This window comes from Anneissia japonica, unplaced genomic scaffold, assembly GCF_011630105.1.
Source record: "Anneissia japonica isolate Jap-2015-1 unplaced genomic scaffold, ASM1163010v1 scaffold2069_len581484_cov189, whole genome shotgun sequence".
NCBI classification, from domain to species: Eukaryota; Metazoa; Echinodermata; class Crinoidea; order Comatulida; family Comatulidae; genus Anneissia; species Anneissia japonica.
Genome location: NW_022741553.1, coordinates 54,512 through 64,153, shown reverse-complemented (window position 1 = coordinate 64,153; position 9,642 = coordinate 54,512). Strand labels below are relative to the sequence as shown.

The 9,642-nt window shown below is 33.6% G+C and overlaps 1 protein-coding gene across 1 annotated transcript in view; it reads right to left on the bottom strand.

Moving 5' to 3' along the window:
• The window catches only part of LOC117118756 (N-alpha-acetyltransferase 25, NatB auxiliary subunit-like), a 21,599-nt gene extending 11,966 nt beyond the window's left edge, over positions 1-9,633 (bottom strand). The window contains exons 1-9 of the mRNA XM_033263445.1: positions 9,549-9,633; positions 8,159-8,244; positions 7,737-7,875; positions 6,008-6,123; positions 5,568-5,642; positions 4,735-4,924; positions 4,410-4,521; positions 3,636-3,719; positions 3,102-3,265 (exon numbers count right to left, since the gene is read on the bottom strand). Coding sequence (XP_033119336.1) covers positions 3,102-3,265; positions 3,636-3,719; positions 4,410-4,521; positions 4,735-4,924; positions 5,568-5,642; positions 6,008-6,123; positions 7,737-7,875; positions 8,159-8,244; positions 9,549-9,609 — 1,027 coding nt within the window. The 5' untranslated portion in view covers positions 9,610-9,633. The remainder of the gene's footprint in view (positions 1-3,101; positions 3,266-3,635; positions 3,720-4,409; positions 4,522-4,734; positions 4,925-5,567; positions 5,643-6,007; positions 6,124-7,736; positions 7,876-8,158; positions 8,245-9,548) is intronic.
• Between the last annotated feature and the right edge of the window lie 9 nt (positions 9,634-9,642).

The window sequence follows — 9,642 nt, the reverse complement described above, 5'->3', positions numbered from 1 at the left end:
AAATTTAGTAGACTCAAAATCGAGGTGGTTTGAAGATTTACTTTACAGAATATAGCACTATTACGGTAGCTACTTGCCACCTGCTAATTTTCCCCACTGATTTTTCTACCTGGAGAGTTATTCCCGGCCCAGGATATCCCCCCCCCCCACCATTTTTTCGATGCATTGTTCCTCCTAGTTTTCCTATTGATTTTTTTCCATCAGGTTATTTTCATTATACTTTATAAGAGAGGACATATATATTTTTTTATTTTATTTTGTGTTTTCTCTATATCAATTAATTATTGTCTAGTCATTGTAAGGTTACACTAAAAAGGTGTGCCGATGATACAAAAGCGTTATTCAATCAATTGACTGATTGACTATTGATGCATTCTCAATTCCGTATTGATGAAGCCTAAATACACATTGTAGAAACGTTTTGAAAGTTTAAATCCAGTTTTACATAAGAAATACAGGAAAGAAAACAGGATATCTTTATAACATGTTTCCTCTTTTGGAATTTCGATATCACACCTTTTTCCTAGTCGTTCTATATACCCATATTTCATCCACAAAAAAACACTCTATTATTTCTGTACTTTACAGTACTTCGGAGGTCAATGCCCATTAGTGATTTTCTTCTACGATACGCCTACTACTGAAAGGTCCACTGATTAATCTCAGATAAGGAAGTATAATACATACTCCAAGTATTGAAATACACGCCATCGTGTTGGGATTCAATATTTCAACATTAATTATGTCATCAGACACCTACTTTTATTTCAAATTGTGTGTTACGGTTGATGGTAGCAAATACGCCTATATCATTAAATATATTTAATTAACGTTATTTAATTTGTTTATCAGAAAATTAGGTTAATTTATGTTTTATAAAGTATGCGTATTATATATATTTATATAGGCTTAGACCAACTAGCATTCAATTAAATACATTAGAAACACTGTTTTGGCTCGACGTCGTAATAATTATGTACGAAAGTGTATTCTTCAGGCCTATCAGTTCATCGATCTATGGAAGAAAGAATCCAACTACTCAATAATGTTGGAATATAGAATACATGCCAAGTTGGAGATAGCTAGAGGCTTGAGAATTAACAGGAAATAACCTAATTGACATGAGTCGAGGGCCCGTCCAAGGGCCCCGAAAAATTTTGGGCTTAGATGCCTCTGGGTACTCTGAATATCTCTAGTGCTGAAATTAAACCTTAAAAATGAGTAGCTATAACAGGAACGATAGAATTTTCGATGATCTGGGCCTGATAAAATATAGAATTGCGAAGGTTTATATTATTCGATAAAAAGTTTGGGTTTAATCAAACAAAGCTTGAGATTTAGTGGAAAAGCGTAAGATTTTAGAGGAGTGGCTTGAGCTTGAGGTTTGTTCGAAAAACGTGAGGTTCACGCCGGATGCGCGAGACTTGGTATGATATAGATCTAATAATATATTGACTATATTTTTGATTTATTTTCTTTGGTATAGGCCTAAGAATGAGATAAAATCAGCTGACCTTTTTTAAGAGGGGTAAAACCTTGAATTTTGAAGAAATTAAAGGTCATTAAAAGACACCTCAGAAGTCGGGAAAGCTTATATTTCCGGCCATCTAGGAATCGAAATTTTCCAGGGGAGGACCCCGGACCCCCTTTCATTTTTGGGTTTATGGGAAAATGAACCCCCCTATTTCAAATACTGGATCCGCCCTGGCCTTATACCCTGATCATTTATTGTCATTAAACCTAAACAACATAATACATATTTACAGCGATATAGACCAATATTATAAAGTCACATTTGATGATGTTGCAGGCGTTTATCATCCGAATATCTGAATTTAGTAGGCCTTTAATGTATACATTATTTTAATCGATTTCAACATGCTGTGTATAATATTTAATAATAGGCCTACTATGATGGATAACCATGTATTTTATTCTTTATTTACTGACATGTTTAAAGTCGGAGGCGGACTTTAAGGTGGGTAGTTATGCAGCTGTCCGGGGCTCATATATATTTTTTTAAATTAAAAGAAAATATTTTGTCAAAAGCGATTGTATTATTAGATTGCTCGGTAGTAGTAAGTTGGGGCCCATCACCTTTCAGGGACTCATTTGGACACGGAGGAAGTAAGCGTTTCCCTAGAAAACACAGGCATTACATAACTGGTCAAACCTCCATAGTGGTGCATCCAGGGGCATAGTTTAAAGAACCCCTTCTAATAAATCTGCCAAATATTGTGTTTGTGGGATTTTTGTCTATTTGGTTTTTTCGGAAATTATAGAAAATGTTACGTATTGTTAAAGCGTTGCATAAGAGTGCTGAGTATCAGTGTTACTGTAAGTAAAAGTATCTAACCCTCTCCAGGGCCCATTTGGACTCGGACATCGCCCAGAAAGCACATGCATTACTTAAGGCTTGGTAGTAATGTTTTAGGTAGTAGTGCCCCCCCCCCCCCGCCATCCGAGAGCTCACAAGTTACGCAAATGGGTCCTGTTTATTTAATATGATATGCCATAACTGGACTTTATGGGACAATACATGAAACACTACACCGTTTCTGATATATAAACTGCAATACATTATTCAGCATTGGAAGAGCTTTCCAATGATACCAAACACGACTACTTTTTGGTGAGTTTATATACTTAATCTTATTTTATACACATTTTAAGTATATTTTGCAGATATTTTAAAACAAATAAACACTTATTTTTAAATTATGTTCCATTCTGGCATGAGTGACAGTAGTTTGTATATGTCTAGTTTGTTGCCTGTATAGAAATTATGATTTTAGACACCAACATCATATCTGTAGCTTATTTAGTTCCAATTATATGCACATTTTAGATAAATTTGGCGGCCATTTTTCAAAATGAGGGTATGCTGCAGTTTCACCCATTGTACACAGCTGGCATTACTGTATGCATATCAGGCACACGGTGGAGGTGTGTACTCAATGGAGTAACTGCTCTAGTTACTATCATTATTACGGCTATTTAAGTTTTACAAGTCCAAGCAGAAGGAAGCAACACTATCTAGTAGTAAGTAAGAATGTAATATAGTAAGAATGGAATATAGTCAATTCAGTGGTTTAACTCACCATATACAGGTATACTATTCTTCTCCTTCATTATCTTATACAATTCCATCCTCGCTAGGTAGGGTGCTCTGCACTGATCTTCCAGCGACCCTTCTAGAACCTTATCAATGAATACCTTCACTTGTTCAGGTGTGCAGTCAACTTCCCATTCGAATTTGTTTTCACTCGAGGGAGAAAAAGGCATATATTTAAAAGAATTAGCTTACAAACATTGACGGGATAATATATATGTGGATGCACTTAATTAACAATGCTTGAACTGCAAATGTAAAATTTTTTAGGCTTACATAATTTCACTCATTAAAATTCCTTATATATTTTAGGTCAAATGCTTAGACATACACTTAAAATGTGCTATAAAAGTTAAACATTATTATTGTTTATCATTAAACTGGCTGAGGCAGTACCATACAATCATTTGCATATTAGTAAATAAATCATGTGACTATATTATATCTTAAGAAAGTTCTCTGTTATATATGTGGAGATTGCAAATGTTATGACCACTATTATTCAATGTTCATCTTCTTTTACCTGTTCGCCTCCGGTGTCCATTTACTCTCATAGAGTTTAAATGCCGAGTGGAAATATTGCTGATAAAAAAGCCAATTATTTGGGCTAAAATGTTAAAAAAAAAAAAAAAAAAAAACATAAAAATAAAAAAAAAAAAAAAAAACAATCAATGAAAACTGAATACATATTGAAGAAATACTTGACTAATAATATTGTTTGTTTACCATAAAAAGGAAAAATCAGAGATTACCCAGCATGGCACTCTGTTTAGGCATACTTAACTCATTTCCATTCAAGTATTTAAAAGCAACATTAACATTTTCTTATCAGGCAAATTCTGAAACCTGGTTTAATCATCTTCCCATTGTTTTTGAAACCTCATTGGGACATAAGCCATAATAGCTGTGCAGTGGCGTATCCAGAAGTCTTGAAAAGGGGGCCTGAAGAAGCCCCATGGTCAAGTGGGGGAGAGAGTCCGTCTAGCCTAGCCCGGCCCTGGCCTAGCCTCTCTGGGTAAGGCTAGGCCTAGCCCAGCCGGGTAGGGCTGGGCTTAGGCTAGCATAGTTGGGCCAGGCCAAGCCTAGCCCATCCCAGCCCAGCCTGACTTGGCCTGGCCTAGCCTCAGATCAATCTCACAAAATAAGGTGATTTTTATCTACTTAAGCATGATATTTTCTTTGTACATTTTCAATGGGGGAAAGTTTTTTTTAGAGGATCGTGCGTCCCCAGGGCCCTCTCCTAAAAACGACACTGGACCTGGGTAAGTGCAGACACTGACAATCAACTGTTGCTTACTTGTCTTTTATTAAATCCTTGTACGCACTGTTAGCCTCTGCCCACTTCTCCATCTTCCTGTACAAATCAGCTATTCTCTCTGGGATCAAGTTTTTGTCTGTTGTAATGTATTCTACAAAAAAAAAATATATTTAATCATTTGTTGACCATTGGTAATACTTAAATGAGAATGTCAATCATTTAAAATATGTAATGATCTATCATTAATATTTATTTATATGCATGACATTTTAATTTGACTTATAGACCTAATCTTGTAATATACTTAATAGAGAAGGAAAAGTTAAAATGTTGTTACTAGAACCAACAGGTAAGTTACACTTACTTTTTCCAAGGTCGCCTTTCAACACCTCCATTGCTTTCTCGTACATACCAAGCGCCTCTAGGATCATGATGTAGATGCTAACCTCTGCCTCATTATCGATCTTATTTTCATTGATCATCTTCTCTACCATTCGCAGACACAATGGATAATACATGCTGGTAGCTAGCTTAGGATCAGGTGCTGAGTATGCCTGAAATAAAGAACAGAATGAAAATGTACTAAACTAGTTACCAATGAAAATACTAGTAAAACAGCTGTCTAAAGTTTTTGTGCGCACATGCATAATATGTATGCAATCGGTACCATTTACATTGATGAGGATAAAACACATAAATAAAAGAATCCTATTCTTTTAAATTTGTCTATTGTGTAAGTTTGATGTTGTTTTGCTTAAATAATATTTTTGTATATTTTACTTGTAATATTAAACAATGTGGTTCTGATGTAAATTTTAATCTTTATATCAAATCCTTAATTCAGTTGTTGGCTGCTATGGATCTTTGTATTTTGTATATTTTATATGTTCAAAAATTGAATAAAGATTCCAAGCTTTATTTACAGTATACCACATAAACTCTTAAGCAGAAATCTATGCTGCTATTTGTAAATTGCCTCTAATAATATATATTGTACGTTATACTCTATGTTTTAATTTGAAATTTAAAATATGTAATAACAAGATAAAATACAATTATTTTGTAGTATAAGAGTTTTAAGTGTTGTGTTGTGTGTATTCATTTCATCTTGCTCCTAGAGCACCATCTTATAATATTGTTAAATATATATAAAAAAAAGTATAATAATAGTGGTGGTAAATATTTAATACTGTTTACCTGCATGAAAATACTCATTACTCCCCAAAAGTAGTATGGATTCTTCTGAGCAACTTTATATAATGATATAGCGGTCTGTAATATAAAATATTACAACATATAAATAATTTTTTCTTTATGTTTCCAAAAAGATGGTGAGGATTGTATCCAAATGAATATCAATAAAAAATCATAAAAAACAGATATAATTTACTGACAACCACATACAATTTGATTATTATAAGTGGGCACATTTCTAAAGTTATTGTTTATTTCAGACATGATAATATCAATATCACAATAAGGGCACAACAATTAAATTATCCTTTATATTCAGACATAATAAAAACAATACAAGAAGACAGTGAACTTAATAAATTATTAGGCACTCCAGTTATCCTTAATTTCCGACATAGTACATCAATACCAAAAGAGGGCGCTCTATTTTTTGTGAGCCCTACCTGTTGCTGTTTCTTGTAGTCACCAGTCCTGACGTATGCCATAAACAGATGACTGTACATCTCTTCATTGGGACATGCTTTGGCAGCACACTCGTACATCCTCACAATCAACTCGGCTGTAAACCAAACCAACATAATTAAGGTATCAACCAATGTAATTCTAGTTATACAAAATGCATGCCAAATCTACGGAAGCACCTAAGTGCCATTCGACTTGACGACTTGTCAAGATAATTTATGTTGTCAAGTCGACATAATATACATATCATGTCGACATGGCGAGATAGATTATCTTGACAAGTCATCATAGTAAAAATTGTATGCTGTCATGGCGAGATACTGTAGATTATACTGACAAGTCGACATAATACATATTGTATGTTGTCATGGCGAGATAGATTATCTTGACAAGTCGACATAATATAAGTTGTATGTTGTCATGGCAAGATAGGTTATCTTGACAAGTCGTCATAATAAAAATTGTATGTTGTCATGGCGAGATAGATTATCTTGACAAGTCGACATAGTAAAAATTGTATGTTATCATGGCGAAATAGATTATCTTGACAAGTCAACATAGTAAAAATTGTATGTTGTCATGGCGAGATAGATTATCTTGACAAGTCAACATAGTAAAAGTTGTATGTTGTCATGGCGAGATAGATTATCTTGACAAGTCGACATACTAAAAATTGTATGTTGTCATGGCGAGATAGATTATCTTGATAAGTCAACATAATAAAAGTTGTATGTTGTCATGGTGAGATAAATTATCTTGACAAGTCGACATAGTAAAAATGTTATGTTGTCTTGGCGAGATAGGTTATCTCGACAAGTCGACATAATAAAAGTTATGTTGCTGTGTTATGCTGCGGTAGCGAAAATGTTGGCCTATGGGCCTAATTAATACATCAACTGTGATAATTTTATAACTACGTGTATGGATTGTTTTCAACTTTCACAGGGATTTATTCAGCGAGGCGCTGCTCCCTCCTCCCCCCACCCCTTTGTACACAGTTTTAATACAAATTGTTTTCTTAAATTGATCAACAAAACTTAAACTTATTGAAGTTAACAGTTTGGGTCAAATGTCTGTGTAAAAAAAATATATAAGGCAAAAATAAAATTACAGTATTAATATAACAATATTTGGTTTTATTTCAAAATTATTATTTACTAAATGCAGTATCAATAAACACAATACTTTGCTATGTTAGTACTGTTTGCACTAGTATGTTAATGACATCTTGATATTTTCCACAACGGCAATGTGGGCCAGGATGACAAGATTGAGTGCAATGGAAATTTAAAGTGATGGATGGGTAGTTAGTAAACTAATCTTAAGGATACCATTAGGCATGTTACTGTCAGTAAAACAAAATGTTGAAAAGCTTTTCCTGAAGATGTCTACACACACATACATACACACACACGCAAAAAAATGAATACAATAGTTCCTATTGCATTACATGCATAGGAACTAAAAATTACATAATGCTAAAATGCTAAAACTATTGTTAAAATCTCTATATATACAGTAATTATTAATGCCAACAATTCAATAATAACATTAAATTCACCGAATAATTGACCTTTCAGGGCATGGAATACGTGTGTGTCTATCACCACAAACACACATGTAACGTTTGCGTATGTTCTGAAACTGTCGTTTTGCGGGACCTTACAACAATATGCAAGAAGCGGGGCTTAGCAGAAAAATTCTACTCACGCTTCTGCATTTCTCTGAAGCATATTGTGAGTGCCTGCAATGTGGAGTCATCCTTCGGTTCAGCATTTAACACATCTTCTGCCAGAAGAAAAGCATCGCTACTTTTACCTGTTCTTTGTAGGGCCAACGCCTTTAGCACCTGAAATTTAAAAAAAAACAAAAAAAAACATATATTTTTAAGTAATATACAAAATACAGGTTTTAAAATAATTCATAGGATAGAAAATTGAAAGTTTTGGAAAAAGAAATAGCCAGAAATGCATTTAGTATGTTTTTTAATATTTATAATGTAAAAAATATTAAAAATGCATAAATATTAAAACATAAGAGTATGAGAGAATGTAAAATTGATTACACTACAACTTATAATGTATTAGGCCCTGCAGTGTATAGCAGTTATGAAATTAATCTCAGTAAATTACCTTAGCACAAAGTAAATCCTTTTGTTTCTTTAAAACCTTGTCTGCTGCTTGGATTGCTGCTTTGTTATTGCCATTGTCTAAGTTATCTGCAATGTTAATAAGATGTCTAATATACTGTATGTCCTACTGTCGAATGTATAGGGTCGACCTTAGCAAGGCTATCACTAAAATTATTTGTACTAATAATACTAACCTAGGCTCATCATAAAAATTATATTCAAAATATAAAATTTTATTTTTATTTACACCACCAAGGATTTTTATTTGGATAGCCTAAATATTTATATAATTTTTGTATAATTCTATATAAAAAAAGAAAATAGGAATGGAATTATTCCTCCACTTGTATCAAGACAAGATGTTGTACTGCTGTGCTGGCCAAAATACTGAATTTTCAATTAATGTTTGGAAATGTAAATTAGTAAAATTCAAGATCCAATATTTATACCAAATACATTACAGCATTTTCTTAATTAGTGAAGGTGCACTATTACTCTTAAATTTAAAGCTTGATCAAACTCGCTTGATTTAGAAGGTCGCAAAGAAACCTGGTCAAATTTAAACACAGGCCTAATTATGTAAATGTGGTTGTACACAGAAGCTGTAGATCACTTTGTATTTGAATGCTGTAAATTTAATATTTTTATTAGAGATGTAATTTTCCTGGAACTTAAAAATGAACTTAATGAATACAACCCTGATATATAATACGAGCACAATACAATTTGATGTTCTGGAATTTTAAATGATTACTGTAATTTGCGATATGCAAAAAAGTGGCAAAACATTGCAATACTGTAATTTGGTTTTGTTTTATGGTATGTTGTTTTTTTTTTTTGTTTTTTTTTTGTTTTAAAGTTGTTTTTGAAATTTCTTTTTGCTTTCCTATGTTTATATTATATGGTTGCACCATCAGGGTGATTGCATGGGTGCCGGAACCCATTAAATCGCATCCCTAATCTCAATGATAGGCAAATTCATGTTACTAACGAATATTAATATTACACTTTTTCAATTTAACTAGGTCTAGGCCTAGGGCCTCGTCAAGCCATATGATAATATTATTGTAGGTTAAATATTGTCCAAATAATGTCCTGTACGGAACGAAATCGGATTGAGTCAGATCATAGAGAAAGAAAACAGATCTAGCCTAGGCTATTCTGGCCAACGATAGCCCAAGCGACTCCGTCGCTCAGCAGAGGAGAGCGAGCTCCTAGAGCTAAACCTGTCTCTGGCTACACCTGCCTGCTCTGTTCATTTCAAGTAAAACAGGCCTAGCCTTCACTTAAATGTAATCTAATATTCAAATCATAAAAACATGAAATTTTTATTCATTTGATTTATATGATAAAATCTAACAAAATGTTGTTGATTAACTGGATCTACCTACCGTAGATTGGTCGTAAACGGCGTTCGTTCACCGAATCCACATGTGAGCTGCGCGCCGCCATGTTTTCGACTAACTTCCTCTCCCCCCCCCCCCC